Here is a 27,580-nt window from a genome sequence, read left to right as displayed (position 1 = left end):
CACCAGGGGTCATTTTCCCCCTGTAAATCACCATCTGGAGCGATCACATCAAGACACACAAAAGGCTTAGTCCCAACTAAAACAGAGACACACCCGGGAACACTTTGACACTGTCTCTTTCTCTCTCTCTCTCTCTCTCTCTCTCACACACACACACACACACACACACACACAGAAACATATAGCACTGAGAGGCATAAGGACAGAAAAGCATGCAGAACACATGCATAGCACCAACTCCCTCACTGACGTCAGGGTCTCAAGATGTCATAGAGCCAGTCCTGCCATCCCTCTCAGCCCCGACTCTGCTAAAGAGGGAAGGAAACAGTAGGTGGCCCATAGACCAGACTTCCAGTTCCCTGACCTCCAGCTTGCCACAAGCAGCCAGCCAATTCCTATCCTCCCATCCGTCACGCTGTTACGTCTGGTCCTGGTAAACTCTTGCCTGGCTGTGGCACAGTTCCCTTTTCCCTGCCCAGAGAAGCCCCCCACCTCCTCCTGAGTGTTTGTGTGACTAGTTCCACTCCCATCTCCGGCTGCCGTTCCAGGAAGTCAAGGTGTAATGTTCCATTGGGTGTGCAGCTCCTACCCACTCCCCGCTGCCCCCCCCTCAGAAAACCCCAAGCCTTAAGGACTACAATTAGCAGTTGATCTGTGGATCCCTCTCCCGGCAGCAGTTAAAAGCAATGTGTATAATGCCCTCGGAAGGAGTTACACACTCACTGCTCTAATACTACAGTACAGGTATGGCTTTCCCACTGTGACGGGGGATGGACTCTTTGAGGAAGTCCACGAGGTCAAAGTTGTTTTCATAATATTACTAAGATGTCATTTGTCCTCTTCTCTCATTCTCTCACTAGTAGACAGTGGAGTTTGCCAGATGACACAGCTTCTCTCACAGCTAGGGGGATGCGTGATTATGTATTTCTGTTTTAAAAATGTATTCTTTTTGATTTATAACATGGTTAAGTGTCAAAAGAACAAAGAACAAGCAAAAGCTCTTTGGAATTCTCCATTTTAAAGAGTGTAAAAGCATCTGAGACCAAAACGTTTGAGAACCGCTACTCTATTACAGAGAATGTTCCACTTATTCTAGATGAAGCAGCAGAGACATACACACACAGAATTTAGGATCTAGAATGGAGGTGATCTTGAAAGGGGGGTGAGGTGGAAGAAGGGAAGACCTAGAAAGGGGAACAGGGACCAGAATCTTGGAGGAAAAACCCCTCTAACTTACAGTTTTGCCCTGCCCTCAACAACCCATGTTGGGTGTCAGGTCTAAATGTTGAAAGTCACTAAACAAGAAGGAAATCATTTCAGCGGGCATCCAATACACTTTCGTATTATGCCTCAGTGCTGGGCAGGGGGAGCCCGGGTGGACAATAGAGTGGGTGGCGCCCATGGCCCTAAGACCGCTGCGGTCCGTCTAAATGCACGACACCTGTCTTCTGCTCCATCTACCAGCCATCGCTGTGTTCATGCCCCGCCAAGGGCACTGCATCCAGTCTCCCCCCTCTGCACTGGCAGGCTCATAGCAGCACTTCCTAAGGACTGGGGAAGGAGTCCTTCCGTGCTCACCTTCACCCCCGATTCAAAGACACTTCCAGCAGCGTTCTTCCTTCCCTGTGTCCCTGGTTCCCACACTTTGCTCTCTCCTGCATTTGTGAGCTGGAGATGCCGCCCAGAAGTCCAAGTGCCCAACCCACCGCCCTGCACGTCTGCGAGTGAGAGGGGCGCGGGAGTGGAGTGGGATGGCCGCGCTTTGGCACGACGTGCGTTCAGAGGGACGAATCCTCGGGGTCCTGGCACTGGAGGAAGGACGACTTGGGGTTGGAGGGCCCGAGCAGCCCCTGGCTGGCGGCGGCAGTTGTGGTAGCGTGCGAGGTCTCAGTGGACGGTTCGGCGAGCGCTCCCCGAGCCCCGTTGGCGGCCAAGGTCCTGTCCCGGAGCGGAGTGCTGAGGCCGCGCAGGGTGTTGCGGAAACCCTCGGCGCTGAAGTAGTACACCAGCGGATCGAGCACGCAGTTGGCGCCGGCCAGCAGCACCAGCACCATGAGCACCCGGCGCACCCGGCTGCGGGCCTCTGGGCTGGCCAGCACCACGTGGCCGCGCAGCAGCCCGTAGACGGCCAGCGTGGCGTTGTAGGGCACGAAGCACAGCAGGAAGATGACCAGGTTGGCCAGCAGGAGGCGCACCGTCTTCCGCCGCCGCCGGCTCTGCGTGGCGTCGGGCCGCGCCAGCGTCCAGAAGACGCGGCCCGACGAGTAGACGACGGCCGCCAGGGGCAGCAGGAAGCCCAGCGCCTCGGCCAGCAGCACGAGCGGCAGCAGCTTGCCCTTCCACAGCTCGTCGCTGAAGCTCTCGAAGCACAGGCGCACAGAATGGTCGTCGCGGGTGCAGGACGAGGGCCGGTGCACGAGGACGGTGGGCACGGCGAACACCAGGATGAGCGCCCAGACCCCCAGGCAGAGCAGCCGCGCCACGCGGGGTCGCCGCAGGTGGCGCAGCCGCAGTGGGTGCACGATGGCGGCGTAGCGGTCCACGTTGATGAGGGTCAGGAAGATGCAGCTGCCGTACATGTTCATCTGGAAGACGGCCCCCGCTAACTGGCACAGGAGTTCTGAGAAGGGCCAGTAGTGCCGCGCGTAGTACGAGAGGCGCAAGGGCAGCGAGAGGGTGAAGAGCAGGTCACTGGCCGCCAGGTTGCACATGTACACGCTCACCACCGAGTGCACGCGCAGCGCGCGCAGGAAGACCCAGAGGGCCAGCGCGTTGAGGGGGAGCCCTGCGGCCAGCACCACGCTGTAGACCACCAAGTGCAGGTGGTGGATGGGCTGGTGGTCCGGGCACTTGTTAACAGAGTCATTGATAGAAGTGTTGGCCGAGGAGTTGGCCAGCATCGTGCCAAAGTGCGAGGAGGAGCTAGGCTGGGGGCATCATGGGGCGCACCAGCGTCCTGTCCAGGCGTTCATCTCCATTCTCCAGGGCGGGGGCCTGGAGGCTGCGCAGAGACAGTCCCAGAGCAAGCCGACGCAGGGCATGGGAGTGTGGGCTGTGGCTGCAGGGCAGACGGCCTCCAGGAGTGGGATGCCTTTGGTCACAGCTTCATGGGCAATGGAGACCTGGAATAGGAGGGAAGCCGAAAGTCAGGATTGTACAAGGAAGGGCCAAAGACACAAATGTTTATCTAGCTGAACTGGCTGGCCTCCTGAGTCTTTTCTCAGCTTCATATCTTTCCCCTGCCTTCCTTCTGGCTTTTCTGCCAAAGGGCTGTACGACCCAGTGTTAAATGCCCAGGCCCTGGAGTCAGACTTGCCTAGGTTTAAATCCAGGTTTTGCCAACTCGCCTAGCGTTTGTCCTCAGAAAAGTGACTTAATCTCTCTGCCCCTTGCTTTCCTTACCTAGGGGGAAAAAAAAAAGTAAGAGGGGTCCCTACTTCATGAGGTCCTTAGATTAAATTAGATAATATACGTTAAGTGCTTAGGTTGCTGTTATTATCTGTTAATATCTCTCCCTCCCTTTTTCTTTCTTCTGCAAATGCTTCCTGAGACTTTAGAAGGTTCCAGGCATGTTTACAGTGGTGAACAATATAAAGGCCTTGCCCCACCTACTTTCCATTCCATTGAAGGGAGCCAGCTAATAAAGTACAGGGAAACAGGTGTTATGTCATGCGGTGACAGCAGCTTCCCTGGCACCAGCCTGCTCTGCTGATTCCCCATTATCTAAAGAATAAAGTTCAAATTCCTGAGTACAGGACAGAATCCCAGCCTCCCCTCCACCATTGCTCCTGTGTGGCTGGGTTTGTGGTCAGAGGGACCTGGGTTCAGCTGGATTGTTTGACCTCTCTAACTCTCAGTTTCTTCAGCTGTAAAATGGAGATGAGATATAACGGGGCTTCCATGGGCTGATCACACACACAGCACAGTCCTGCCAGGCCCTGAGCGTTGAACGGGAGAGTCTGACACAGGTGCTTTGCAGATGGGATTCTGTGATGGGAGGAGGTAGTGGTTTAGTAATGAGTATCATGGGCACCAAGGAGACTGCTGGAGAGAGCAGACCACAGCCACTGCCGTCCTCAGGCAAAAGCTGGCAGCAAAGGATGTGGCCAAGAGGGAAAGCAGCCAGAAGACAGCCCTTGGTCTCAGGATCCCAACTTCTGTAATGCCATAAGGTCACACAAGCCACCATCCATCGTGACCTCCAGATGCCATCTATTTTGTGTGTGAAAAAATATACATAACTTAAAATTTACCATTCTAACCATCTTTAAGTGTACGATTCAGTGGCATTACATACAATCGCAATGTTGTGTAACCATTGTCACTGGTTCCAGAAGTTTTGCATCATCCCAAACAACAACTCTATAACCATTAAAGAATAACTGGGGAGGAGTGTGTAGGTCAGTAGTAGAGTGCATGCCTAGCATGCACGATGTCCTGGGTTCAGTCCCCAGTACCACCATAAAAAAAAAAAATCTAGCAGCTGTCTGTGATGGCCAAGTGGTTAGGGGGTTGGACTCAAAAAACAAAAATCTAATTACCTCCTCCCACAAAACAAAACAAAACAAAACAAAAGAAAAATAACTGCCCCTCCCCACCCATACGCTCCATTCTACTTTCTGCCTCTGTGGATTTCCTGTTCTAGAGAGCTTATCTGAGTGGAACTATGTAATACCTGTCCTTTTCTGTCTGGCTTATTTCACTTAGCATAAAGTTTTCAAGTTCATCCATGTTGTAGCTTGTATCAGAATTATAGTCTTTTTTAGGGCTTAATAATATATTCCTATATATACACCATTTTTTGTTCATCCAATCATCTGTCCACGGTTACTTGGGTTTTTCTACTTTTTGGCTATTGGGAATGATGCTGTGAACATGGGTGTCCACGTGCCATCTTAGAGGCAGAAGTTGTCTGGAGACCCTGAGCCGTTATCCCAAGATACTGAATGTACTCCTTCAAAAGGAACTGCTTAAACCCTTACATGGAACCAAGTTGTCAACCTGACTATAACAAGCCTTGTTGTCATTCATGCCTTTGTTTTCCCTCCAACTCCATGACTCCAGCAGTTTAAGACTTGGGAGAAGCAGAGTACAACAGTTAAAGGGAATGAAGAAACATTTCCTCCTCAAAATACCAATTTCGACAACGAGCATCATGCTAGATGAGGCTTACGCTTGCTGAAAAGGAGCACCAGCCTCTCTTCCTGACTCATGCCCACCTCCCATGCTCCTTTGCTCCAGTCACGCCACACTAGTGATAATTTTGCACCTACCTTATGTTTTCAGGACTCTGCCTTTGCACGTGCTGTTTCTTCAACTTGGAATTCTCTAAGTGGCAAACTCAGTCATTTCTTGGGACTCTGCGATGCCTTTCCTGACTCCCTCCCTTCCCACCAGGCAGGTGCAGTGCCCTCGCCGGCGCTTTCCTGGCACTTTGTTGCCATCTGTGCTGTGATTGGCTGCTGTCCGTCTGCCCCTCCCGCTAGACGGTGAGCTCCCTGCGGGGAGGGTCTGTGGACTGTGATTTGTTCATCTTCATAGCCCCAGCCGCTCCCTCAATAAATGTTGAGTGAAAAATAGTAGCTGCCATTTACTGATCACTCACCGTCTCCCGGGGTGTTTCATGTGCGCCAGCTCAGATCCTTCCTATAGCCCTTCCAGGTAGGTGTTTCTCCTGATTTTCACTTGAGCTCAGCCAGTGAGGAGTGAAGTCAGGACTCAAACCCAGGACGTCCCAGCTCCAAAGTCCAAGCTGCTTCCAACAAGAGTGGGTGGGTGGCTGTGAGCTGGATGTGGTTCCGAGCACCTAGCTTTTATAGCTGCCTGTGTGAAATCTGTGCCCAGAGGTGAACTGTTTTACTTCCTCCTTTGTCCAATTCAAACATATACTTCTAATAACCTACTTTCTTCTTTCTCCCTGGTCACACAGACTCATCTCCCTTTCACACACACACAGATATGCCCCCCCTGAGGATTTCCCCTTCCTGTCGAAGCCCTCACTTTGCTGCTGTGAACTCCTCAGTTTGTGTCACGTGTATTTGTTCTGTTTCCTGAACTAAATGGTAAGGTCCTGGGGTGGGGGCCACACCTTCCACTGCTTTACTTCTAAATTCACTTCAGTCTCTACTCAGCTGGCCCTTGTGAGATCCACTAGCCGACTGGCAGGAGACCGCCCTCCCCTCATGTCTGCCCAGCCTGTAATCTAGTTATATTTCTTGTATCACTCCGGTCAGCGAGCCACTTTTTTTTTTTTTGAGCAAAAGTGTATTTATTTAGAGAGGTAGGTGGGCGTTAAAGTAAAGGCAAATACACACTCTATAGGCAGAATGCGGGCCATCTCGGAAGGCAAGAGAGCAAGCCTGTGAACCACCTCCTCTCACACTCCTGACCATCTTGCCCACATGTATAACTCAGTGAAAGGCTGCGTCCCTTTTAAAAGGCTTGTTTGGGAACAGCATGCATTAAAATTTCAATAAGAATTTACTCCATGATTACAGTAACACTTACCATTCTGAACCATTACTTGGAGAATCAATAGCGTCTTACAACTAGGGGCACATAGTAGAGGCTGACTGAGTGAATGACTACTTAATTTCCAAGAATCCCAAGTCTTTCCTCAACAAAGTTACACTGTTAAACAGGCCAAAACGTATTAGGTGCGCCTACCTGAAGGCAGAGAGCTAGGAATCCTTCCAGAGAGCAAAAGGTGACATTTCATGACTCCATTCCAAAGGGGAGAAGTCCTTGGGCTTATTTGTCAAAAAACCACCCCTTTACCACAGACTCGCACAGAATGGCCCAAGCTGAGCGTTGAGAGCTGCCAGGCCCCTGCCCTGGTCCCCACCCCACCTGCTTGCTTCCCTGGGCTCCCCGTCAGTGGGAGGCAGATGCCAGGCCAGATGGCAAAAATGGGAAAAACTGCCAAAAAGGAGGCAAACAGGAAATGGAAGGAGGGCTCAAGGCATGAGGGAGGGGCAGCACAGCCCTCGCCTCAATCCTGCCTCGAGCAAGAGGTCAGGTTGTCTGGGGTGTAAAGCGGAGAAAAGCAGGGACTTCATCCCACTAGGGAGAAGGAGGGACGAGAGGCCCACACAGGCCCAGTAACCTGAGCACGCCCGGATGTGGCCACGTGAGCCCGCCACTGCACACGTGCACATGCAAGGTCACACCAGGGGCCGGTACCCCCTCGGGGTGCGTACGCAAGATCCCTGGTCACATGCAGTCCGACACGTCCACATGGCCTATAACACATGTGTGTGCACAGAGGCGCAGACTGCGCGGCCAGGAGAGGAAGGGCAGACACAGCCCCCATCTTAGGGGCAATATCCTTGGGCTGACAGACAGACAGCTTCAGGGGCACATATGTATGCAGATGCCCACAGACAGACCCCAGCCTCATGGCCCCAAGGCCCCGGAAACTGCCCCTTCCACATCCTGGCCCCCTACACCACGCACACACCAGTGGTTGTGTGGCCATTTTCCTCTACCCGGTGTCTCTGTCCTTCAGCTTCCCACGTGCACACCTGGGGCCCAGGTTCCTTATGTCCTTGGGGTGTCTGGGACCTGTCCCAATACTTTCTGAGCTGGGCTGGGCACCATCTTTGCTGAGATAAGTCAGAGGGGCAGGGCTCTTCTCTGCACTGGCCGGAAATGAGAAGGAGAGTATAAATGTGGACAGGAGACTGGATCATCATCTTTCCCTCTCTCTCCTCCCACAACCGGCCCGTGGTATCCACCCTCCTGGCACCTGACCAACAGTGCAAAGGGGAGCCTGACAGAAAGGGATGGGCGATTTGGGACAGTACTGGAGGCCAGGAGGGGAGGAAGACACCTCCTGTCCACCTTCATCCTGTCTGCCACCCTCTCCATGTGCTGCCCCCCCCACCCCCACCGCACATTCACCAAAGACCTTGCTGTCTTCACCCCTTCTTTGTAGGAATCCATAGCCTTAGGAAGTTGGAAAAGCAGGAATCTCAGGTCTCATACTCCTAGCCTCAGAAGATCGGCTGTAGAATAGCTCCAGCCTCCTTTTAGATTCTGGCGGCCAGGAGCTGGTTAGCGTGCCCCCACCCCACCCCCACCCCACACAACGTGCGCTCCGGCAGCGACAAGAGGAAGCACCTGGCCCCACAGACACGTGTAATTAAGAGTCTGGGAGGGAGTTCGGACTCCCCAAACTGATTCAAACTGTGCTGAGCCTCTAGCAGAAGTTTAATGCAGTCTAAAATGAAGGCTTTGTGAAAAGCTCTGTCCAGGGCTGCTCTGGGGACACAGATGAATCCCGCCCATTACCTCGTCCCGGCTCTGTCGCGTGGAGAAAGTACGAGGTCACTGGGGTGAGTGGATGGCCTGCCTCCTGCCCTAGGAGTCATGTTCTTCCCCGCACACGTGTCCTATCTTCTCTCCATCCCCACTCCTCCCTGGTCCAGGCCTGCCCCGCTTTCTCCAGCCCAGATTCCTGCTCCAGCCTCCCCTCGCCTTTCCAACATCATCCTCGGGTCTTCTCACCTCAACTCTCCAGATAATTTTTTTGGGAAAAGGCAGAAAGCAAAGGCGACTTACAGCTCAATAGTCAGTCTCCTCAATGTGTGGATGTCACCTCTCCACCTGCTCACGTCCCTCCGCCCTGCTGTCGGGAGCTGGAAAACCAGGGCACAAAACCCCAGCCAAGAGAGACGTTCAGCTGGGGTGGGCCCTCACGGCTCTGTGCGCTGGCTGGACCTCGCTTTGGAACTGGGCTGGGTCCCGCTGCCTCAGAGAAACCTCCTGGAGACTTTAGCCTTGTGGCCCTGGCCCTGACCCCAGGCCACACTGAGTGTGCTCCATGCACCAGCCCTCATGCCTCTGCTGTCCTCTTCCCCCTGGGCTGGGCATGCAGGCTTCTGAGCTGTGGGGGCATCAGACAGAGGTAGATGGGGCTGGGCTCTGGGGGCTCTGGGTGGCCAGGGAATGAGGCTTGAGGATTAAGTTTCTGCTTTCCCTAAGTCCTTGCCTCCATCTCCTCTTTGGCTACAACTTTATCTCACCCCGAAGGGACTTAAGACCCACAAGTGGGAGGTCCCCTTCCTGTCAGAGAGGCCCCCACAAACACAGCGAAGGGGAGGACAGTTGGGTAGGATGGCTGTAAGAGCACTTCCGTGCCTTGAACCCTCCTGGAGTTTAATCAGATCAGTTCATTGTCATCCAGCAGAGGCCTGGCCCGGGGTGAGCGGGTGTGGGGGATCATCTCATCTGAGAGTGGGAAAGGGCTGGAAACCATCCCCACAGGGCCCCCCTCTGTGGCCCAGGAACCAGGGTTCAGCGAGACTGTCGGGGCCTAATGCGTGAAGGGGAGGTTGGGGCCTCCAGGACCTGACAGGCCCCAGTGTGGGGGCTTCAAGCTCCAGGGCGCGCCCTCTGTCTGAGCAGCTCTGCCTGCCCCAGGCCATCCCTTTGAGCGTTTTACTCTATTCAAAAAGGTTTCCCAGGGCCCAAGGCCCCCTCTCGGCTCCACCCCATCCCACGGCCCCCATTTCTAAAGGAGGGGTGCTGCCGCTTGTTTCCCCCCGTGAGGTGCAACCCCACCAGGGACGCCCGGTACCTGTGCTCGCTGTGGCTCTGTGCTGCCTCAAGCCGGCTTCCGCTGCCTGCTCTGAGCTGGGCTGGGCTGGTAGGACCTGCTCCGGGGTGAGTGGAACACACCCACTTCAGCAGATCTGGGCAGATCCCAGCTCCCTGCACTCACCCAACCCCACGCGGGGCAGGGAGAGAGAGAAGAGGAAGCAGTGCCGAGTAGCCACTGCAGCCTGGCCAGGGAAAAAGCCCCAGCAGATAATGGCACTTGATTTGCCCCAACTCTAGTTGACTAATGACTGCCCCAACTCATAGCTCAAAACTCCCTGCAGCTTCCGGGAAGCCAGCTGACACACCCAGCCACCGATGCCAGAAGACTAACCCACCAGCCTCTCGTTCTCCTCCCCAGTTCCCCTTGGCTGTCTGTCTCTCTTGGGTTCTGGCAGGCAGTTTTGCTCTTAGGACATGTGGCTTATCCCTCCCTCTGTGGGTGTGTATGGTTGTGTGTGGGCAAGTGGCGGGAAGCAGGGCTCAGACGACAGCCCCTTGCCCCTGTACTCTGGGCTAAACCCTTTGTCCTCCGTAACAGCAGGGCCGGGCATGTTGTCTGTGCTCAGAACAAGAAAACAAACTTTGAATGGTAGGTGAGAAAGGACGCGGTGGTTGACTAAGAATGGGAGACACTCACGTGAACCGGTTTCCCTTTTACAGGGCTTCTCAGAGCCTTCAACGTGCCATTTAAAGGTTGACTGTGTGTTGATAATTGAAGCTGCGTGAAGGGTGCCTGGGGGTGTATCGTACTAGTCTATGTTTGTGCATGTTTGAACTTTTCCGTAATAAACGTTTTCTTTTAAATGCTGTATAGTTTCCCACACACGTGTGTCCCCAGAACATGTTTTGGGAGATCCCAGACTATTAAAGGCTGACGCTGGAGTCACACCTCCCGCATGGTGTCCAAATGCAGCTCCCCCCGCCTTCGGACCATAGGGCCCATTACTGGACATCAAAGCAAGGGTTTCCTGAACTCCAGTCCCAGTTGTTTCCTCCCTCCTAAAAAGTGCAAGTTCTGCCCTACAGCCCTGGGGTTGGTCCCCCTGGACATGATCTCATTCGGATTATCCTCCAGAGGGACGATCCTACACTCGCATCTGAGGTCACTGGACTCAGGAATTCAGAAATGAAGACACATACGTCCTCATGGCCACATGGTCCCCAAGACACTGGCTGTGATCTTCTTCAGTCCAACTCTATGATTTCTTTACGGCTTCTCCTCCTGGCAGAGGGCTGCTTCCCTGAGTACCCTTCCCATGGCCCCCTCACCTGCAGATTGATCCATAAACCCAGGGGTGGGAGGGTTGAATACTATGGGGCAGGGTGGCAGGGTGGCAGGGCTGAGGATGGGATCTTAACCAAAACAGGCCACACAGGTTGAAAATAAACACTTTATGTAAAGACATCCTTTAAGGTGGGTGGTGTCCCCATCATGGTCTTCTCTGGGACTGCTGCTCCAACCCAAGGGAAGCGTGAATTGGAGACAGATAAGAGACCCATAAGGGGCAGCCTGGGATTTAAAATGTGGAGAATGTGGAAAGGTGGGGCTGGGGTGGGGACAGGATGGAGACCAGCTCATCCAGCTTGGCTTAGAGTCAAAGTGCTAAACTCCTGGCTCCATCGAAGCACGAGGTCCTCGCTTTTGGCCTGGGTCAGGACCGTGTATGTCTCGTTCTGCAGACATCTCATGCGGGACACCTACGAGGGGATTGGGTGCACACAGCCCACATCAGGGAGCCAGGAGCCAGAGATGCCATGGTGGGCAGGTGTCAGAAGTCCAAGAACCCAAGGCAGGCACGTGTGGGCAAAGGGAGGAGAGAGGAGGAAATTCAGGTATGGGTTTTTAAAGCGCCAAGAGACACCGCATAACCCAAACCCCATCCTTTCAGAAATGAGGCTGGAGAGGAAGTGATATTGCCCAGATGACTTGGTGAGTAAGAGCAGGCCAGACTGAGGCCTCAAATCCGACACCCAACCAGGCAGGGGGTTTTCCCACCTGGCACCCTCCCTCCCTCCCTCCCGGAGCCCTCAGCCTAGGAGGGATGCTCACCCCCAAATTGGAGGAGTGGGAACAGAGCTCCAAGGAGGCCTCTACCCAGAGGGTCACCCTCCCTTCATACCCCTACTGCTCAGACACCACGGGGGGCTCAGAAGAGTCCCGCCCACCCCTGGTAACCAACTGAGGGGTGGGTGGGGGAGGGCAGCGTGAGGAGCTCACCTTCCGGTCCCGGTTTCTCATCATACACTGCTGGCTTTTGAAGGCACAGTAGTTAGGGTACTGCACGTATTCTGTGTCACAAATCTAAGCCAGGAGCCAAGGATGGGAGGTGGAAGATATTAGAAGCCTCACAAGACACCAGCCCTCCGGAGCATGCCCACCATGGCAGAACCACGACAGGGGTGTGGCCTCGGATAACCAGACCCCCCACGGCACCTGGGGTGTCCCCTCTGCCCTTCCCATCCCACCCTCAGTCACAGTTCAGCTGCTGGGAAGAAGCCAGGAGCTGGAGATGAGAAGGGGCTGCCCTGCTGGTCAGCTTGCTGGGAATGAGGACCGGGGACGGTGGCACCAAGGACCCAGGGCCCGGGAAGGTGCCCAATAGTGGTCCCATCACAGGGAGCCTCCTGGTGATGGTTTAGTATGACCTTGAGGGAGTCACTTCCCTCTGAGGATGTCGCTCCCCATCTGTAACTCCAGGGGAGCAGCTGAGATGGGCCAAGACCCCTTCCAGATCTAGGGACCCAGGGAGAAGAGCTGGGCAAAAGCCCCTCAGCTCAGCTAAAAGCACTTTCTCAAGGTGCCCCTACTTTTCCTCGCCATGATTTTTCCTGCTGAGCCAGAGAAGGGAGAGCCTGGCTCTCAGCCAGGACAGGTAGTTCCACAGGGGAGGTAACTCCCCTGATTCCACCTAGAGGGAAAGCCCTGGAAGATTCGGGAAGGAGCCTTCACATGGAGGCAGGGAAGCCTGAGAACAGGACCAGTTGCCCCTCAGGCATCACTCACTGTTTGCTGTGGAGATGAGGCCCCGCCCCCGCAGGTAGTGGGCAAAGCTGGGATCCGAAACTGTCTCCTGCCCCCTAGTCCTGGCCCCACCCAACCCTCTGATTCCCACTCTTTTGCTAAATACAATCCTGCTCTACTGAGGGGTTGGGGTGGGGGGTCCACTGGAGAGAGGCAGGAGGCTCAGCAAGGACTGGTTCTCAGAAGCCAGGGGCCCAAACCCCCTTCCACATCCTAGGGCTCCCAAGAGCAAGTAACCAGAGGCACTAGGGTGAGCGGCGGGGGGGGGGGCTGAGCTCTGGGGAAAGCGCTGACCCTGGTGGGGAAGTCCCCGTCCTGGAAGCTGAGGAACTCAGTCTGGAGCCAGCTGGCGACTCGACTGTCTTCGCAGCCCTTGGTGGCCAGCCGGGCACACCAGAAGTCCATGCGCAGCCCACCATATAACTCTAGCCCGTAAAAGCGGCCTGATTTTGCGGTCCCCACCTGTAGCACAGGGGATAGGGGAGAGGTGCGTGTTCCGGCCCTCCTGCTGCCCCATCCTGCCTGGAGCCTACTCCCTCCCCCAGCCGCAGGCTGCTGCACGAGGTACCTGGGTGCCAATGGACATGCTCTGGGACGTGAGCAGGGGGCTGATGAAGGGCGTCTTGTGGGAGATGTCACACTGCTGCCGCTGCAGGTTGGCCTCTGAGTGGCACTGCTCCAGTTTCAGGGAGCAGAAGTCACAGAGGGTACACATAGCTATGTGTCGCCGCCCAAGGTTGTCACAGACCTGAGGACAGGTGCGGTTGAGAGACTGAGGCTGAGGCCCTCCCAGGCCTCCGCCTTCCAGAGCCGCCCCGCAGAACGTCTCCACATTAAGGCTCTTCCAGAAGCTCCTCTGACTTTTCTCTCCTCCTCCCACCCCAGCCAGAGTCCTCAAGGACCTCACATCAGCTCTCTATTTCTTCCTTTTCCTGGATGATTTATCTTCTCCCAGGTAATCTTCATCTCCCTGCTGGTGACACCCAAACCTTTAGCATCAGTTCTGACCTCTTTTGCAAGCTCCAAATCCCCATGGCCATGTGCCCAACAGCTGTCTGACGTAGCCTATCTGAAAAAGACTCATAAGCCGCCCTCTCTCTCTCTGCTAATGATAATGCTAATATTTGCAAACAGCTCGCAGGCACAGTGCTGCACACCATGGCAAGAAAGATCGTCATCTCACTTACAACCCTAGACTAGCTTAGGTACTAATCATGTGTCCGTTTGACTCACGAAGAAACTGAGGCTCGGTGAGCTGAGAAACTCACTCAGATACACGTCTAAGACACAGTGGAGGTGGGACATTGCTCCAGGTGCTTCCAACTCCAAAACCTGTATGTTCCCTGAGAACCTAGAGGAAGACACTCTTCAACGTGGAGCCGTGCATCTCTCGGCCGGACTCTCCGGCCCGATCTGGTTTCTACAACCTTCCCAGGAGGGAAAGCCATGGGCACAAACCTCTTCCGCTGCCTTGTTTGCTCCTCACAACAGCACTCGGGGGGCGGGGGAGGCATCACCACGTCCCTAACCGAACATCATTAAATTCCCTTTTCCTACCAAATTAAATACAAATGCTTCAGGCTACCATTCGTGATTTTTCACATGATGACCCTTACTATCACTTTGACTCCATCTCCAGGTAAAACAGGGTTCTTGCTGCTCCCTTAAGCAAGCCAAGGGCGGGAGCGGTAAGCTCATTATTCTTGGTCCTGCGTGAAATCTCTCCTTTCTCTCACCACAGAGTCTTTGCACGTACTGGTCCTTCTAGCAGGAACCTCTTACCAACCCCTCCTTTGGCCTGGTTAACTTTTTTTATCTTCAGATCTCAGTTTAAACATCAGTTCCTCTAGGAGGCATTCTGCTGTCCTGCCAAACACATCTGTGCTCCCCAGCTGCTCTCTGCCCTTTGTCCTTAGTCATGCGTTGATCTTGTCACCCTGTTCTACCTGTTCCTGCGTCTGTCTCCCCACTAGACTCCAAGAGGACAGAGGACTGGCCCTGTTGTGCTCACTGCTAACGTCTCAGAGACCTAAGCACAGAGCTGCTCATGTCTCAGACACCGAGCCCAGTCAGTATCTGTTGAACAGTGGATGAATGGATGGCGTACTAGCTCTCAGCAAACGCTTGCTAACGTTACCGTTTGAAAATTTATTTAAAAGTCCTGTTTCCAGGGAATGGACTTGCTGGGTGCTTAGGACACACAGAGCTGGGATCTCTCTACAGGTCCCTGGAATGAGCTCTATGACCCCTCTAGAGAGGAGAGCTGCATCTAAGGTAAAGCTACGCACTGAAGACAGTGAACTAGCTCAGGCCTAACAACTAGAAGCCGAAGAATGAATACTGGACTGGAGTCAATTCCAGACTTGGTCTTGAGCCTTCCTCCTTTAAGGGGAGCTGGAGATGTCCTTCCAAAGAAGGGATTCTCACTCGGAGAGATTCTCTCCGGCGATGCCTCGTGCTTTCCGTGGCCCCGCCCGTCCCCCACTCCTGAGGTCCAGTACAGTGCCAGGCCCAGAGGATGTCCCATGAGCCTGGACCCATTAAACAGCATAGTGGGCCTACCGACTTCCCGAAACCAAGGATCTCATCCTCCAGGTGCTGCCAGGCCTTGGCTGTGGGGGTTATGATGCAGGTGTTCTCCACAATCGAATAGCACAGCGTCAGCAAGGCCTCCACGTGGGGCAGCTGCAGGAGGCTGCAAGGACACACACCGGCTGCGGGGATGGTCCAGACAACCACATCCACTCCCCCCCCCCCCCCCCCGCCGCCTTCAGCATCTAGTCCTAGTCACACACGTTCCACATGCTGCATGGGGCCTTAGAGGCCTCCGGACCAACTGCCTCCTTTTAGAAAAGGGGAACTGACACCCAGAAAGGGAAGTGAAAGTTGCAGTGCTAATCAGGCCCAGAGACCAGACCAGAACGCAAGCCTGGCAGCTCTAGGTTCCACTGTATCACGGCGAGAAAGGATGTCTAGGGCAGTGCTGAAGCCAGCGAGGGCCACAGAACAGGCGAGGCAGGGACTTGCTGCAGCCAGACAGATCTGGGTGGGTCTGGAGGCTGAAGCTGGCCAAGTGGGCTTCTCCTTCCCAAAGAAGACAACAGGGAGGGCTGGGCTGGTGTGTGTGGACGGGAGGGGGGCAGGTCAGAACTGCCAGTACCTGCCGGTGCTTTGGGCTTTCCGAATGTTATCCTCCTCATAGATATCATTCATTTCATCCATTTCCTGGACTGATCGGATGAGCTCCTGGAGATTCTCCATCATCGTGGGGGTAGACTCCACTTCCCGCACCCGGGCAGTGAAGGAGAAAGGGGTGGAAGAGACAAATTCGGACTGGAGCTTGGACTCGGAGTCTGCCTGCAGCCCAGACCTTGCCTCCAGGGCCTCCTCTGTGCCCTGTCCTTCCTCCTGCTTCCCCTCCTGCTCCTGCTCCTCCTCCTGCTCCTCCTGCTCCTGCCCCTGCTCCTGCTCGTGCTCCTGCCCTTGCTCCTGCTTGTGCTCCTGCCCTTCGTCCTGGCTGCCCAGGGACAAGGAGGACTGCAGCAGCTCTTCCACGTTGTTGTTAAGCCGCTCCGGCCAGGGCTGGGAGACCTGTCGTTCTGTGCCTGCAGCAGGGTTTGAGAGGGACCGAGGGAGAGAAGGGAAAAGGCCGGTCAGGCTTCTGGCCCCAGTGGCTTTGTTCGCAGAGGGACCCACGTAAACACACACGTAAACACAGAAACACTAATCACACACTCACTCAGTCAAGGATAAAAAACACAGAAAAGAAAATGAACATCAAAATAAAAAAAATATTACCCTGGTGATTGTGGTGGTGGTGGTGGTGGTGTGTGCCCCCGTCCCACCTCCCTTACAAGTGCTCTTCTCCCCAACCCACTTCAAATTCCACCTTCTGTCCCGATCACTTAGGAAACACCATATATTCTAAACAGCTAGCAATCAATCCTTTCTGGAATGAAGATGTGAGCTTAGGAAAGTCCCAGAGGACTTCTAAATGCAGGAATGTTTGGGGGAGCTAAGAATCAGAAAATATTCTGGGATAGGAAAGCCCCAACTTGTATTCATGAAAAGCAGGCTCCCCCTTACGTAAATAGCTGCCCACGGCTACCTCCTCAGGCTCAACATCCTCCCGGCTTCCCTCCCACTGACACCTTCAACCCTGGGCTCAGAGGAGGAGTAGCTGGTAGTCTCCCCGGGGCCCTGGGAGGGCCTCACCTGTGATGTGGGATGACATGGGGGAGGTCATCTTGGTAAGCGGCAGGTCAGGGGAAGTGTCTGCCTCCTTGAAAGTGTTAGGTGAGAGGATTGAGACTGGCTGGGAGCACCGGACTCTCTGCAAGGAGAGAAGGAAAGTGGGAATGCCTTTCCCAAGGGGCCGACTTCTGCTCCAGCTCATCCTCTGTCCCTGTGCCTCATGTCTGCTCTCACAGTTCCTGGGCAGGAGTGAGGGGACATGGCCCCTGGTGGAACCTGCTAGACCTGACAAGTGGTTGCCTTGCAAGATCAAAGTCCCGTCTGGCCCACACTCTTGCCTTCAGTCTTTTGCATTTGACTCTGACTGAAATCACCGCCCTGTTGGGAGAAAGGGAAGGGCTTATCTCTTCGCCTCTTCCCTACTTTTCTGGCAGTAACAGGATTGTTCTGGCAGTCTGAACGCCCAAGGTGAGACTGTACGTCCATATAATCAGGGTAAATGACGGCAAAGTGGCAGGAAAGGAGGAGCTAAGGATGGCCTGGGGCCCTTCCTCAACTCTTCACTGCCAGCCTCTCCGTAGGTCCTGGCCACGACATCCAGCCTTTGTCCTGGCCTCACCTTGGCATAGTAGACGTGGTTGGAGCAACGGTACTGAGTAAACTGGCAGAAGGATTCAAACCAGGAGGCGTAAGGGAGGTCCGAGCAGACAGCGCCTGGGGAAGGGCAGGGTGGAGGTGAACACACTGGGCAGGACAGAGGGGACGTCCTCCCAGAGCGGGGCAGTGGGCTCCTGGGGTCTGCAGGGCGGAGCTGGCTCAGGGAAAGGAGCCAGCTATCCCCTTCCCCTGTGTCAGGTGAGCTCAGGGCTGGCCCTCCAGTCGGGCCCTCACCGTCGGGCACCAGGCCGTGGTTTTCATACTGGTCCAGCTGGACGAGGGTGGGGTTCCGGCAGCCGTGGGTGGCGCGGAGCCGGCAGGTGGTCTCCGCCTTCCAGGTTGGGGTCAGCAGCGCGAAGAAGCGCTCATACTCGGTGGTAGAGAGGGGGCTGCCCGGAGTGGAATCCTGGGCTGAGGCCGGTGCCAGAGGCAGGAGCAGCACTATGGGGCGGGAACGGACCACGGCTGGACCCGGCTCCGACACCGGCGGGGCCGGCCTGACCCTGCGGGAGAGCGGGGCGGGCACCCGGGGACCCGGGCGTCTGGCCGCCGAGGCCGCGGGTGAGGGTGAGGGGCCGGGGGTAGGGGGCCGTCTGCCCGCAGGGAAGGTGGGGAGGGGTCGGGAGCGGGGGCACCGGCCGCCCGGGGGAAAGCGGCTGAGACACGGTGACGGAGGGCTCCGGAGGCGGAGGACGCTCTCACCCTTCAGGAGTGAGAGCAGGGAGCCGGCGGCTAGCTGCCTCATGGCCCCGGAGGATCCGCCCGCGTTCCCGGGACCGAGCGGCCTCTAACGGGCCAAGTCAGGGGGAGCGAGGCCGCCCCACGTCACAAAGGGCGGGGCGGGCCGGGCCGCGGAAACTGACGCGGCGGGGGTCGCGTTCCGCTCGCTCGAGAGGACAGGGGCGGCAGGTGACCACTGACTCGGTGCTTTCGATGGACTGGGTCCTGCCTGCGTTGCTCTTCACCGTATTACCACTTCACCTCCAAGGGATCCCATAAAGTGGGTACTGTTATCCCTATTTTATAGACAAGAAAACCGAGTTCCGAGAAACCACCTGCCCAAGAAGGGGTGAGGCTTGGAAGCGAGGCAGGCGGTGACGGGGCGATGGAACGTATAAGGCAGTCGGGCTGCCTGGGTAAGAACTAGAGGAAGCCTCCAGGTAAGGAGCCGAAGGGGAAGCAAGAGCCGGTTCAGGTGCGGAGGAAATCAGCCGCGAGGACCGCTCAGCCTAAGGAAATGGTTTCCAAGTGGAGGTGAGCAAGACGACTCGTTGGCGTAGGGAAAAAATACTTGTTTTCTTAGTATTTAAAACAAGTCAGGCTACTACTTACTATAGTAATTCATGTGTAAAACAAACACATTTATTGGGAATCAAGTGAAAGGTATTTTATGGAGAAAAGATGCACAATCTTAAGCTGTGTTAACCCCTGGTCTGAGGCACAGCCCCAGCCAGCTCTGTCCTCCTCAAGCAGAGAAGCTGATGATTCCGGAGCAGAGGTACCACTTCTGGTTCCATGTCTCGTCCCACTTCTGACATGTCCGCCTCCCGCCTTTTAGCCAACTCAAGAGAAGGCAAAAATCTGCTTCGCACACGTGCTAAAATAGTGTCTCTAAAATAAACACAGCAGACCAACACGTACAGCTTTTATTCACCTACCCACCTCCTTTACACGTGAGACATCTGCATTCCACCCCGCCCCTCCCACTCACGAGGCCAGGATGAATCCTCTTGGCACAGAGGAAGGGGTGCCATGCCCCTTCAACCAGGGCCACAGCCCAGGTGATGTGGGGGAGCCCCCGCTGAAAAAAGCAGGAAGAGAGTGAAAAAAGTTTATCACACGATGGCCCCTCATGGGGGGAGCGAATTAGGAGGCTGGGGGAGGGCCCCACGCTACTGCCTCAGTCCTTAAATAGAAAGCAAGGGGAGTGAAGAGGACCATCCCTCAAAAATGCAGCACCAACCTCAGCATGGAGGCAAAAGGACAGTGGGCAGGACCACCTCCCTCGGGAGAGGGGGGCTGAACGAGAGCACATACCGTTAGTGGCTGCGGCACCCCCCCTACCAGGGTTTGGGTGCAGCTTCAGCACCAGGAGTGGGAGGGGAGGAGAGGGGATGAGGACGCTGCGCCATCCACCTCTCCCTGCCCCCGGCCCCGGCAGGCATCCCTCTCCCCACTAGCCCAGGTCAGGGGACGTGGAAGAAACTGTGCTGGAATCCAAGGCCCTTATCTATTTCTTTTTCCGTTCTTGGGAGCAGCGTGGGCAAAACCTAAGAAAGAATGTGAGGGAGAAAGGGGAGAGAGTGAGCGAGAGGGAGGATGCCCCTGGTCACTCAGCTGGGGGCTGTCCAGCTCTCCGCAGCTCTCACTCACCACTTCCCTCGAGGCTTGGTGGTCAGCCCCACACAGGCAAAGTGGAACCACTCAATGGAACACTGGGAAAGGAAGAAGATGGAAGCAGCAGAAGTCAGGAACCCGGGGGGGGGGGAGGGCAGAGGAAAGGAAAGAACCCCCCATCCCCGACTCCTTAGGAATATTCCCTTATTCTGTCCCTTGGGAGAATCCTTGGAAGTCCCAAGGCCAATCGACTCCAACCACCTTCCTCCTATCCCGAAGTCCCACTATTAACCACCCCTCCTTGTCCCTTCAGGTCCCCAGAACCCCGATCTTGAGGCAAAATGGTTCTTACATCAGGGTTGTCACAGCCAATCATCTCTCCGTAGGAGACCTGGTGACAAAGGCAATAGGTGGGTTCGTTGGGATCCACAGGCATATCCAACACATCAGAGGGGTGGACACTGCCAAAGGTCACTGAGGGCATCCCATACTCAGGACTTCTGCGTGCCAAGAGGAAGAGAAGGTGTCATCTGCAGGAAGGGAAGCTACACCCTGAGACTCCCAGAGGTGGCAAAAGGAGACCCTTATGGGGCTAGTGATCTGTGGCTTCTCCTCTGCCCAGAAGATTCCAAAATAACAAGAAGGGTAGTTGGTGCAGAAGACAGACAGAGTGGCAAGGGGCAGTGCGAGTGGGATGGGCAGTGGGAAAGAGCAATCCATCACTTGGCCAAGTGCTCCCTGACACACTCACGTGCGCACAAGTTTTAACTTCTTCTGGGCGGCCTTGGGGGCTTCTTCATCCGAGTTTTTCCCTTTGGAACGAGCACGAGCAGCTTTCTTCTCCTTCTGAGTCCTGCCTTCTAGGAGAGAGGCGGGGAGCCAGAAGGCAGGGAGACAGAAAGACGGGTTAAGTCCCCTTCTCCTGCCCCCACCTGGTGGCCTGCCCTCAGCCCTCAGAGCTGAAGAGCCCCTGGCTTCTCCCTTGGAATCCTCGCCCCTCTGCTTACATCCCCGCCCCCCTCCTCACTCTTTTTGCCTTTGCTGGAAGAGCTGTCATAGTCACTTGACTCAATCTGTTTCTCCTTCAGATCAGCCTCAAAACGGGCCAGGTCTGTGTCCAGTCGCCGAATGTGTTTGTCCACCTGCGTGGGAAGGAAGGAAAAGGAAGAGCTACAAGGCTGGTTCCACCAGAAGAAAACAGGCTAAGGCAGAGTCTGTGGCTCTCCCAGACCCAGAACAGATCCCAACACAGCTGAAGGAGGGGTCGAGGACCCCGAGGAACAGATGGGAGGTAGGTGGGGAGCGGTGAACAGGGCCATACCATCTCATAGGTCTGCATGGCCAGCTGCACCTTGTCGTCACCAAATTCCTTGCACTTGCCATAGGCCTCCTGGATCTGTTTGAGAAGGGCCAATTTTTCCTCGGAGCTCAGGCTGCGGGCGCTACTCATATACTCAGTGGCCAACTTGTCAATTTCAGCCTTCAGGTCTACAACAGAGACAGAGGCCTGGTCACAATGGCCCCCGGGTGGCTAGGTGAAACACACTTCTTCCTCTTGCTCCTTGGACCTTTTCCATGGACCATCATAACCTTCGAACTAAAACGCACTGAACGTTCCTAGGTACTGGGCCATGTACTCAAGGAATGCAACATGTTCACAGTATTTGCTGTAAAGGTGCCTTCAGGTGCTGAGAACATTGCTATCGTATCTGGAACTGAAATTACTGAAACAGAACAAAGGATTCTTTGCACACCGCATTAATGTGAAGTGTAATTTTGTTGATGTCTGAAGATGCTTCTTTGCAGGGCTTGCTGCCTCTTGAACCATGAATTTTGTCTCAAAAGCCATCCAGTTTCTCATCTCAGAAACATCCCACAACCGCTCTGAGTGCTGCAAACCAGGCTGGGCCATGTGCTGCTGCCGGCTTCCAGGCCTGCACGTCTATGCTTCATTTAAAGTGAGGCCCTAGTCCACTCATGTAACGCTTCTTCTACTTCCTGCCCACCCTGACTTGCTTATCATTTACAGCTTGGTTATATTTCCCATCACTTTTGTTCTGTCTGTTCATTTTAGAGACTGCTCCAACATTTTAATACTGGAAGGCTGATGGCATCCCAGGACACTGCGACTGTACATGCCTACTGCCTAATATTTGGTAGCGCTCAGAAAAGATGTGGATGGAGACACAAGTGTGACTGCAACATGGTGCAGCAGGAGGAACAAGGACCTGTGTGCACACTGTTTCTGCCCCACTTTGCTGGAGGCCCTTGGAGGAAGCTGGGAAAGCATGTATGTAGTTCCCTTAGCTCCAACTGATCTTTCTGTGCGTGAACTCAGGAGCTGGAGCTGTCTAAGACCAGAGCTGGGGCGCAGCATTTGGCAGGCAGTTCTCAGGGGCCTGCGTCCAGGATTTTAGACGATGGTCACCTTTTCATGAGTAAATTTAACCCGAGTGACTTAGATCACAGCTTCAGGTGTCCTAACACCAGCTCGTTACATCCTGGAGCACGGCTACATACGGACACCCTGCGTGTCCTCCAGCAGGTATGGGGGATAGCTCCAACAGACACCTTCCACCCTGAAGGGACAAACTTGACCACTGAAGTGTAGCCTCAGTGCAGCCAAACCTGCTCAATGCCCACGGAAGGCCACAGCTGGCATCCGGTGCTTCTGTTAGGTTGAAGGACGTAGTGTAGAGATCCTGAGGTTAATTGCTTTTTGCCTTCTTTCCTTCCTTCTTTCTTTTTAAAGAACTTCTCATGTAGCAAAGCTCCTCTCTAACAACGTGAGTTGCAGTCTAAAGCCACATCGAATTTCGTGATAGTCAAGTTAACAGTCCAATGGAGTACAAACATTCTAGTTTTCCTATAAACACACTGAATATGGAGAGGAGAAATGAGTCCAGGGGTGACTTTGGTTCTGTGAATCCTTCTTGAGGAAGCTACAAAGAGCACAGCACCTCTGAATCCTTGAGGCACTGTCCCAGTTCTCCATGTGTTATGGAAAAGCGGATATAGAAATGTGAGTTATCATTACTCTCCTGTTAAGAATTGCAAGAAAGTGAAAGAGAGAAGCCACTGCTCTCCCAACCAGACCAGATGATATGGTAACACCAAACAGAAACGACCAGACACGCTCATAACACACTGGACTCCTTACTCCGTACATACCCTCTGTTCTTTGGTCCAGGTCCCTCATGAGCTGGAAGTTTCTCTGCAGTTCAAAGGGGAGGTTTTCAATACCTGGGAAGAAGAGAAGAAACTGAGATTCCCTGCACTTCCTAGGTCCTACAGCTGCTTTTGAAGAACAGGTCCAAAACAGGACTCTGTTTTCCCGTCTTTGAACTGTCGGATGGTCTGTGACAACATTCATCATTCCTCTCAGGAGAGGCCATGTCCATGTCTCTCCACAACCAAGCCCTCCATCTCTGCACATCCCTCCCTTCCCCTCTTCAGTGACCTTATTCTACAAGTCAGCCCCTCCCTTTCCTTTATTTTCAATCTCTGCCTCCAAGCTCCTAGTCCTCAATTTACAAATACCCTCCTGGCCTCCTCCATCACTCATCTCACACACACTTCCAATCTGCATTCTGGATGGAGCCAGAATATTCTTTACAATACACAGATCTGATCAAGTCACTCTCCTGTTTACAACCCTCTGGTAAGTTCCTATCGCAATATTCCTAGTCCTGTTCCACACCTCCTGGCCCTTGCTTACCTCACCCCAGCCTTAACTCAGGCCAGCGCCCTGCTGCGCTCTCTCTGCTCTATCCCACTGGCCCTCTCTGAGTGCCCTTCCTGCCATGTGGCTTTCCACATGCTACTCTGTCTGGAATGCACCTCCTGGTCTTCATCCCACCTCCACCATACCTGTTGGCCTATTAAATTCCTGTTTATTCTTCAAAGTTCAGCTCAACCCTGAATTCCCCAGACTCCAACAAGTGCCCTGGATTATACTGCCAAGCTATTCTATCTCTACCCTTTCTGGCGTTTATCCAATGTAATTAAACAAGTAACTGTGTAATTAGGTATTTGGTATCTGTCTCCCCAGCTCTCCAGAAGAGTTGGACATGTCTGTCTTCTTTTCTATTTCCCTAGTGTTTAGAACTATGACGTGCATACAGAGGGTCCTCAATAATTACTTGAATAAATGCATAACCACTTAAGTCTTAAAAAGGAAAATCTCTTCCCATGACTCTACTCCCAACTTTTCAAATGCCTCTATGGCTTTAACCTATAACCTCAGGTCTGCCACCACCAGTTTACTGAGATTAAGTCACCAATGATTTACTAAATCTAATGATCCCTTTTAGGCCTACCCTAAAAAAAATATGTTTTCAGCAGCTGGCACCATTTTTTCTCCTTCAAGTAACTTTCTTTGTTTTAGGATTCCAAATTTCATCATATATTTCCTGGTAATTCCATCACTGACGTTTCCTTAGCCTGTCCCTTAAATGTCAATGTTTTCTTGAGCTTACACTTAATTTAATCCTCTAATTTTCTCACTTGGTTTCCTCGAATGATCTCCATTTCCTTTACTCTCACAAATACAATTACCATTCCTATGTTTAAATTTAAACTGAATTAAATATATTACTGTCACTCCTGAATTTCTTATCTTATTGATGATATATTGTCTATCTAACTTCCCAAACAGGAAATTGAGAAGTCATCTTAGAGTCTTCCTTCTCTCTCCACCACTGAGTCATTCAGTCAGTCCTATCTAACCTTTAAATACTTCTGTCACTCCCTGAGATCAGGTCCTCACCTCTGACCAGGACTATTATCACTAGTTGATGTCCACATTACCAATGTTATCATGTTCCAATTTATCATCCATCAGATATTTTCCTCTGTAAAAAAAATCATTCTATTTAAAAAATCTGTTTACTCCTCACTAAAGTGCAAGCTTTGTAGCTTGCTTAAAAGACCTTGCACAATCTAGCCCCAGCCCCCTTCTGTAGTCTCATTTCCCACTCTTGGACCTTAGAGTCCTGCATATCAAACACTCTGGTCTCACTTTTCTCTGACCTTGCCACAAACCCAACACAACTTTGCTGATGCTTTCCCCAACCTGCAATTCCCTCCCTCTGTCGACACTGGCAAATAAACAACCTTCAAGACTCTATTCAGGGGGGAGGATATAGCTCAGTGATAGAGCCCTGTTTAGCACACACGAGGTTCTAGGTTCAACCCCCAGAACTTCCATTTTAAAAAAAACAAAACACTATTCAAACATCACATACTCTGTAGAGCTTTAGCTACATCCCCGGGTAATTAGCTGCTCTTTTTCCAGCGTTATCTACTGTCCTTTCAATGTATTCCTATTATTTCACTTGTCACACTTTTATAATCATTTACTAGCAGAATCTGTGTCCTACTGGATTCTGAGCACTTGAGGGCAGGGACTGTGTCTTACTCATTCTTGTATATTCCTAGTACCTGCCATTACGTCTGACCTATCGCAGGACCTCAAGAAACGAATGAACGAATTGACTTCCAAGACCAAGACAAATGTAAGCACAGAGAGTGACAGGCTCCCTGAAGGGCTGGGTTACACAGACAGCATAAACACCAGATTTCCATGTGATGGGAATTGGATCTTTACTCCAAGAAGAGAAGCCTTCCAGTTAGTCATCTGACAGTCTTCACTCATAACCCTCCACCCCCATGAGAAGCCGCTTCTGCTAAAGAACTGGGCAAAGGAGCCACGAGCAGTTCTTTGTCGCTGCTCCAAATGGCAGTGGATGATACACTAAAACGACGGATTCCGAACGACTTTGAGAAAAAAAAAATACCCTGAGGTCGGAGATCCTGAAGGTGGGGCAGCAAATATTTTCCCAGGTATGCCCACCAGCCCTTCAAGAGCCGTCTCTCAGCCCCGCCGCGCAGCCCCTCCTTCTCCCGTCTATATCCCAGAGCGAGGCCTCGACCCCGCCGCCCCGCCCCCTTTCTTCACACCCTCCAGGATTTTCTCTCACGCAGCCCTTCACGATCGTGACCTTCTGACTACCAGGACTTCGGGGCCGTAGATCTTCTCAGCCCCGACCCACCTCCACCCCTCCGTGACCCCTGACCCCCTCCTCCAGCCTGCTCTTACTGTCCAGATAATGTTCCAAATACATCCCCGCAGCCATCTTGAAGCAAAACAAAGCAACTTCCGGTCCTCCCCGGAAGTGACTGAATCGCGACGAGCGCCCAAGCTGTCCTCCTCGGCCTGGAGCCCTTCCGCCCTCACGAGGGGAACTTCCGCCCTCACGAGGGGAACTTCCGGCTTCTGTACAGCGCCCGCCGGGACGCCTCCGCGCGGCACCTACACTCGTCCCTCGCGGGGCCGCGGAGCGCCGGGTCGGCGGCGGCTGCGCCGGAGGGCGCCATTTTGCATCCTCGCTCAAACTTCCTCTCCCTCCAGGACGGGGATGTGCGGTCGTGAGAAACCTGTCTCTTTAGGCTTATAGTCCATTAAGAGCCCTTTGCAGCAGCCGAAGATCTTTCTGCCCCTTTGCGGAATGTGAATCTGGTGACTAGAACACCTGGTCACCTTCTCAAGTCACTAGTTTCTTACGGAAGTTGAGGGAGGCGCACCTGGCCGTGGGAGATTTAACCCCTTCGCATTTCGTTCACTCTCAAGAACACCAGCTACTCAGGGTTATGTTCTAACGTGGAAGCAACTCGTTATTTACAAACTCTACTGGTAAATACAAAGAACTGCTCACAATAAAACTGCGATTGTCCACGCCTTTTGTCAGGGTTCCTATCTTTTCATACTCAAGTACGTTATACAGTGATAGTACTTCTGGCCTTTTTCTCCTGTTTTGGTCTCCCTCTTTATTCGAATTCACAAAAGATGTTAACTAGCACCACGGTCTGGAAGTACTGGGACACGGAGCTGTGACAGCTCGCCAGTCGGATGTAGCTCTCACCCTGGTCTGCTATTGCACAGCAAAAGGCACGGTTTTCATCAGGAGGGAAAGCCCATGCATGACAGGCTGCCACCAACTCGGGAATCAGAACTTGACGCCTAGAACAGGATCGTAGTGTTAGGACAGTTTTGGAGGACACCGTCTCCCCTCACACATTCTTGATAATAATATCGCATAGTAGGTTTTCAATGAAACAGATTTTAAGCCACATAATTTAGATCAAATAGGTTAAAAAAAGGGGGGGGGGTTACTACCGAACAGGTGGTAAGACAGAATCTAGAATAGAATCTAGAAGACTTCCCTCTAATTGTCAGCAGCATGCCCTTGGATAATTTAATCTCTGTGCCTATTGCCTTCTCCATAAAATGGCTGTAACACTACCTACTTCATAGGGTTGTTGCTGTTAAGTGTGAGTGTATCCCTTAAAAAGAACAGATTCTGGTTCCAAAACCTGTGATGAAGGTAGGGCTCTCAGCCCCTATTCAACAGTTGGTGAGAACAGGGGGAAAAGCAGTGAATATTCAAGAGGCTAACAAACACTGGCATATTTGGTCATCCGTGCTCCGTGCATCAGTGTCATACCACAGAGTCAGACTATCTTGGATACCCACACAAGAGACTGAGCCCTAAATTAAGAGGCATTATTTCATTGCCTGTCCACAGGCCACCAAGTAATGAACGCAGCTGCCCAGCAGTCCCACAGACAACAGCCACACTGTCAGATGTGGGAGCACTGTCACAACTTTTTCAGTGCTTTTTTAATTCTCAAAAAGGATTCTTGGCGGTGATCTAGCCCAATCCCTTCATTTAATAGCTGAAGAAGCATCACGGCTGACACTGGTTG

General features: G+C 53.4%; 3 protein-coding genes and 1 long non-coding RNA gene across 19 annotated transcripts; 1 reads left to right on the top strand and 3 right to left on the bottom strand.

Moving 5' to 3' along the window:
* Window positions 1-1,473: 1,473 nt before the first annotated feature.
* LPAR5 (lysophosphatidic acid receptor 5) lies at window positions 1,474-9,966 on the bottom strand. 7 transcript variants are annotated; one of them, XM_072954707.1, is made up of 4 exons: window positions 9,581-9,966; window positions 8,563-8,639; window positions 5,606-5,834; window positions 1,474-3,122 (listed from the first exon to the last, which is right to left on the bottom strand). In XM_072954707.1, exon 4 carries the CDS (start codon window positions 2,898-2,900, stop codon window positions 1,779-1,781), a length of 1,122 nt encoding a protein of 373 aa, XP_072810808.1. In that variant the 5' UTR covers window positions 2,901-3,122; window positions 5,606-5,834; window positions 8,563-8,639; window positions 9,581-9,966; the 3' UTR covers window positions 1,474-1,778. The 7 variants fall into 7 exon arrangements, 6 of the variants coding, with proteins under 6 accessions (XP_072810808.1, XP_072810807.1, XP_072810810.1 ...); XM_072954706.1 differs by having other exon boundaries at window positions 5,606-5,752; XR_012066957.1 differs by lacking the exon at window positions 1,474-3,122 and adding an exon at window positions 5,411-5,498 and having other exon boundaries at window positions 5,606-5,752.
* Window positions 9,967-10,980: 1,014 nt separating this feature from the next.
* On the bottom strand, window positions 10,981-18,287 carry ACRBP (acrosin binding protein). Its single transcript, XM_006210857.4, has 10 exons — window positions 18,179-18,287; window positions 17,711-17,917; window positions 17,439-17,533; window positions 16,841-16,958; window positions 15,786-16,230; window positions 15,188-15,320; window positions 13,194-13,373; window positions 12,920-13,087; window positions 11,822-11,905; window positions 10,981-11,301 (listed from the first exon to the last, which is right to left on the bottom strand). Exons 1-10 carry the CDS (start codon window positions 18,219-18,221, stop codon window positions 11,179-11,181), a joined length of 1,596 nt encoding a protein of 531 aa, XP_006210919.1. The 5' UTR covers window positions 18,222-18,287; the 3' UTR covers window positions 10,981-11,178.
* Window positions 18,288-18,365: 78 nt separating this feature from the next.
* LOC140691338 (uncharacterized) lies at window positions 18,366-26,549 on the top strand. 3 transcript variants are annotated; one of them, XR_012066955.1, is made up of 6 exons: window positions 18,366-18,730; window positions 20,127-20,223; window positions 20,902-21,771; window positions 21,888-22,103; window positions 22,566-22,835; window positions 25,253-26,549. It is a non-coding gene; the product is annotated as an uncharacterized lncRNA (long non-coding RNA). The 3 variants fall into 3 exon arrangements; XR_012066956.1 differs by lacking the exon at window positions 25,253-26,549 and having other exon boundaries at window positions 18,367-18,730; window positions 20,902-21,104; window positions 21,659-21,771; window positions 22,566-23,837; XR_012066954.1 differs by lacking the exon at window positions 25,253-26,549 and having other exon boundaries at window positions 22,566-23,837.
* On the bottom strand, window positions 19,109-26,033 carry ING4 (inhibitor of growth family member 4). Of its 8 annotated transcripts, none has more exons than XR_004186428.2 (8): window positions 25,914-26,033; window positions 22,985-23,056; window positions 21,135-21,301; window positions 20,841-20,955; window positions 20,565-20,673; window positions 20,166-20,204; window positions 19,850-19,911; window positions 19,109-19,746 (listed from the first exon to the last, which is right to left on the bottom strand). XR_004186428.2 is itself a non-coding variant. In XM_006210858.3 (8 exons), the coding sequence occupies exons 1-8, from the start codon at window positions 25,948-25,950 to the stop codon at window positions 19,707-19,709; spliced, it is 750 nt and encodes a 249-aa protein (XP_006210920.1). In that variant the 5' UTR covers window positions 25,951-26,033; the 3' UTR covers window positions 19,109-19,706. The 8 variants fall into 8 exon arrangements, 7 of the variants coding, with proteins under 7 accessions (XP_006210920.1, XP_031526588.1, XP_006210921.1 ...); XM_006210858.3 differs by having other exon boundaries at window positions 20,166-20,313; XM_031670728.2 differs by having other exon boundaries at window positions 20,166-20,310.
* Window positions 26,550-27,580: the final 1,031 nt, after the last annotated feature.

This window comes from Vicugna pacos, chromosome 34 (assembly GCF_048564905.1).
Source record: "Vicugna pacos chromosome 34, VicPac4, whole genome shotgun sequence".
NCBI classification, from domain to species: Eukaryota; Metazoa; Chordata; class Mammalia; order Artiodactyla; family Camelidae; genus Vicugna; species Vicugna pacos.
The sequence above is the reverse complement of the archived record's forward strand: the minus strand, read 5'-3'. Positions and strand labels throughout refer to the sequence as shown.

Coding starts and splice junctions, on each gene's coding strand:
- LPAR5 (XM_072954707.1), bottom strand. CDS start 2,900: ATGCTGGCCAACTCCTCGGCCAACACTTCTATCAATGACTCTGTTAAC.
- ACRBP (XM_006210857.4), bottom strand. CDS start 18,221: ATGAGGCAGCTAGCCGCCGGCTCCCTGCTCTCACTCCTGAAGG. Junction 17,918..18,178: donor CCTGCTCTCACTCCTGAAGG/GTGAGAGCGTCC, acceptor CCCGCCCCATAG/TGCTGCTCCTGCCTCTGGCA. Junction 16,959..17,438: donor ACCACGTCTACTATGCCAAG/GTGAGGCCAGGA, acceptor CTCTCCTTGCAG/AGAGTCCGGTGCTCCCAGCC.
- ING4 (XM_006210858.3), bottom strand. CDS start 25,950: ATGGCTGCGGGGATGTATTTGGAACATTATCTGGACA. Junction 20,674..20,840: donor TTCCAGCAAAGGCAAAAAGA/GTGAGGAGGGGG, acceptor CCTCTCTCCTAG/AAGGCAGGACTCAGAAGGAG. Junction 19,747..19,849: donor ACCAAGCCTCGAGGGAAGTG/GTGAGTGAGAGC, acceptor ATTCTTTCTTAG/GTTTTGCCCACGCTGCTCCC.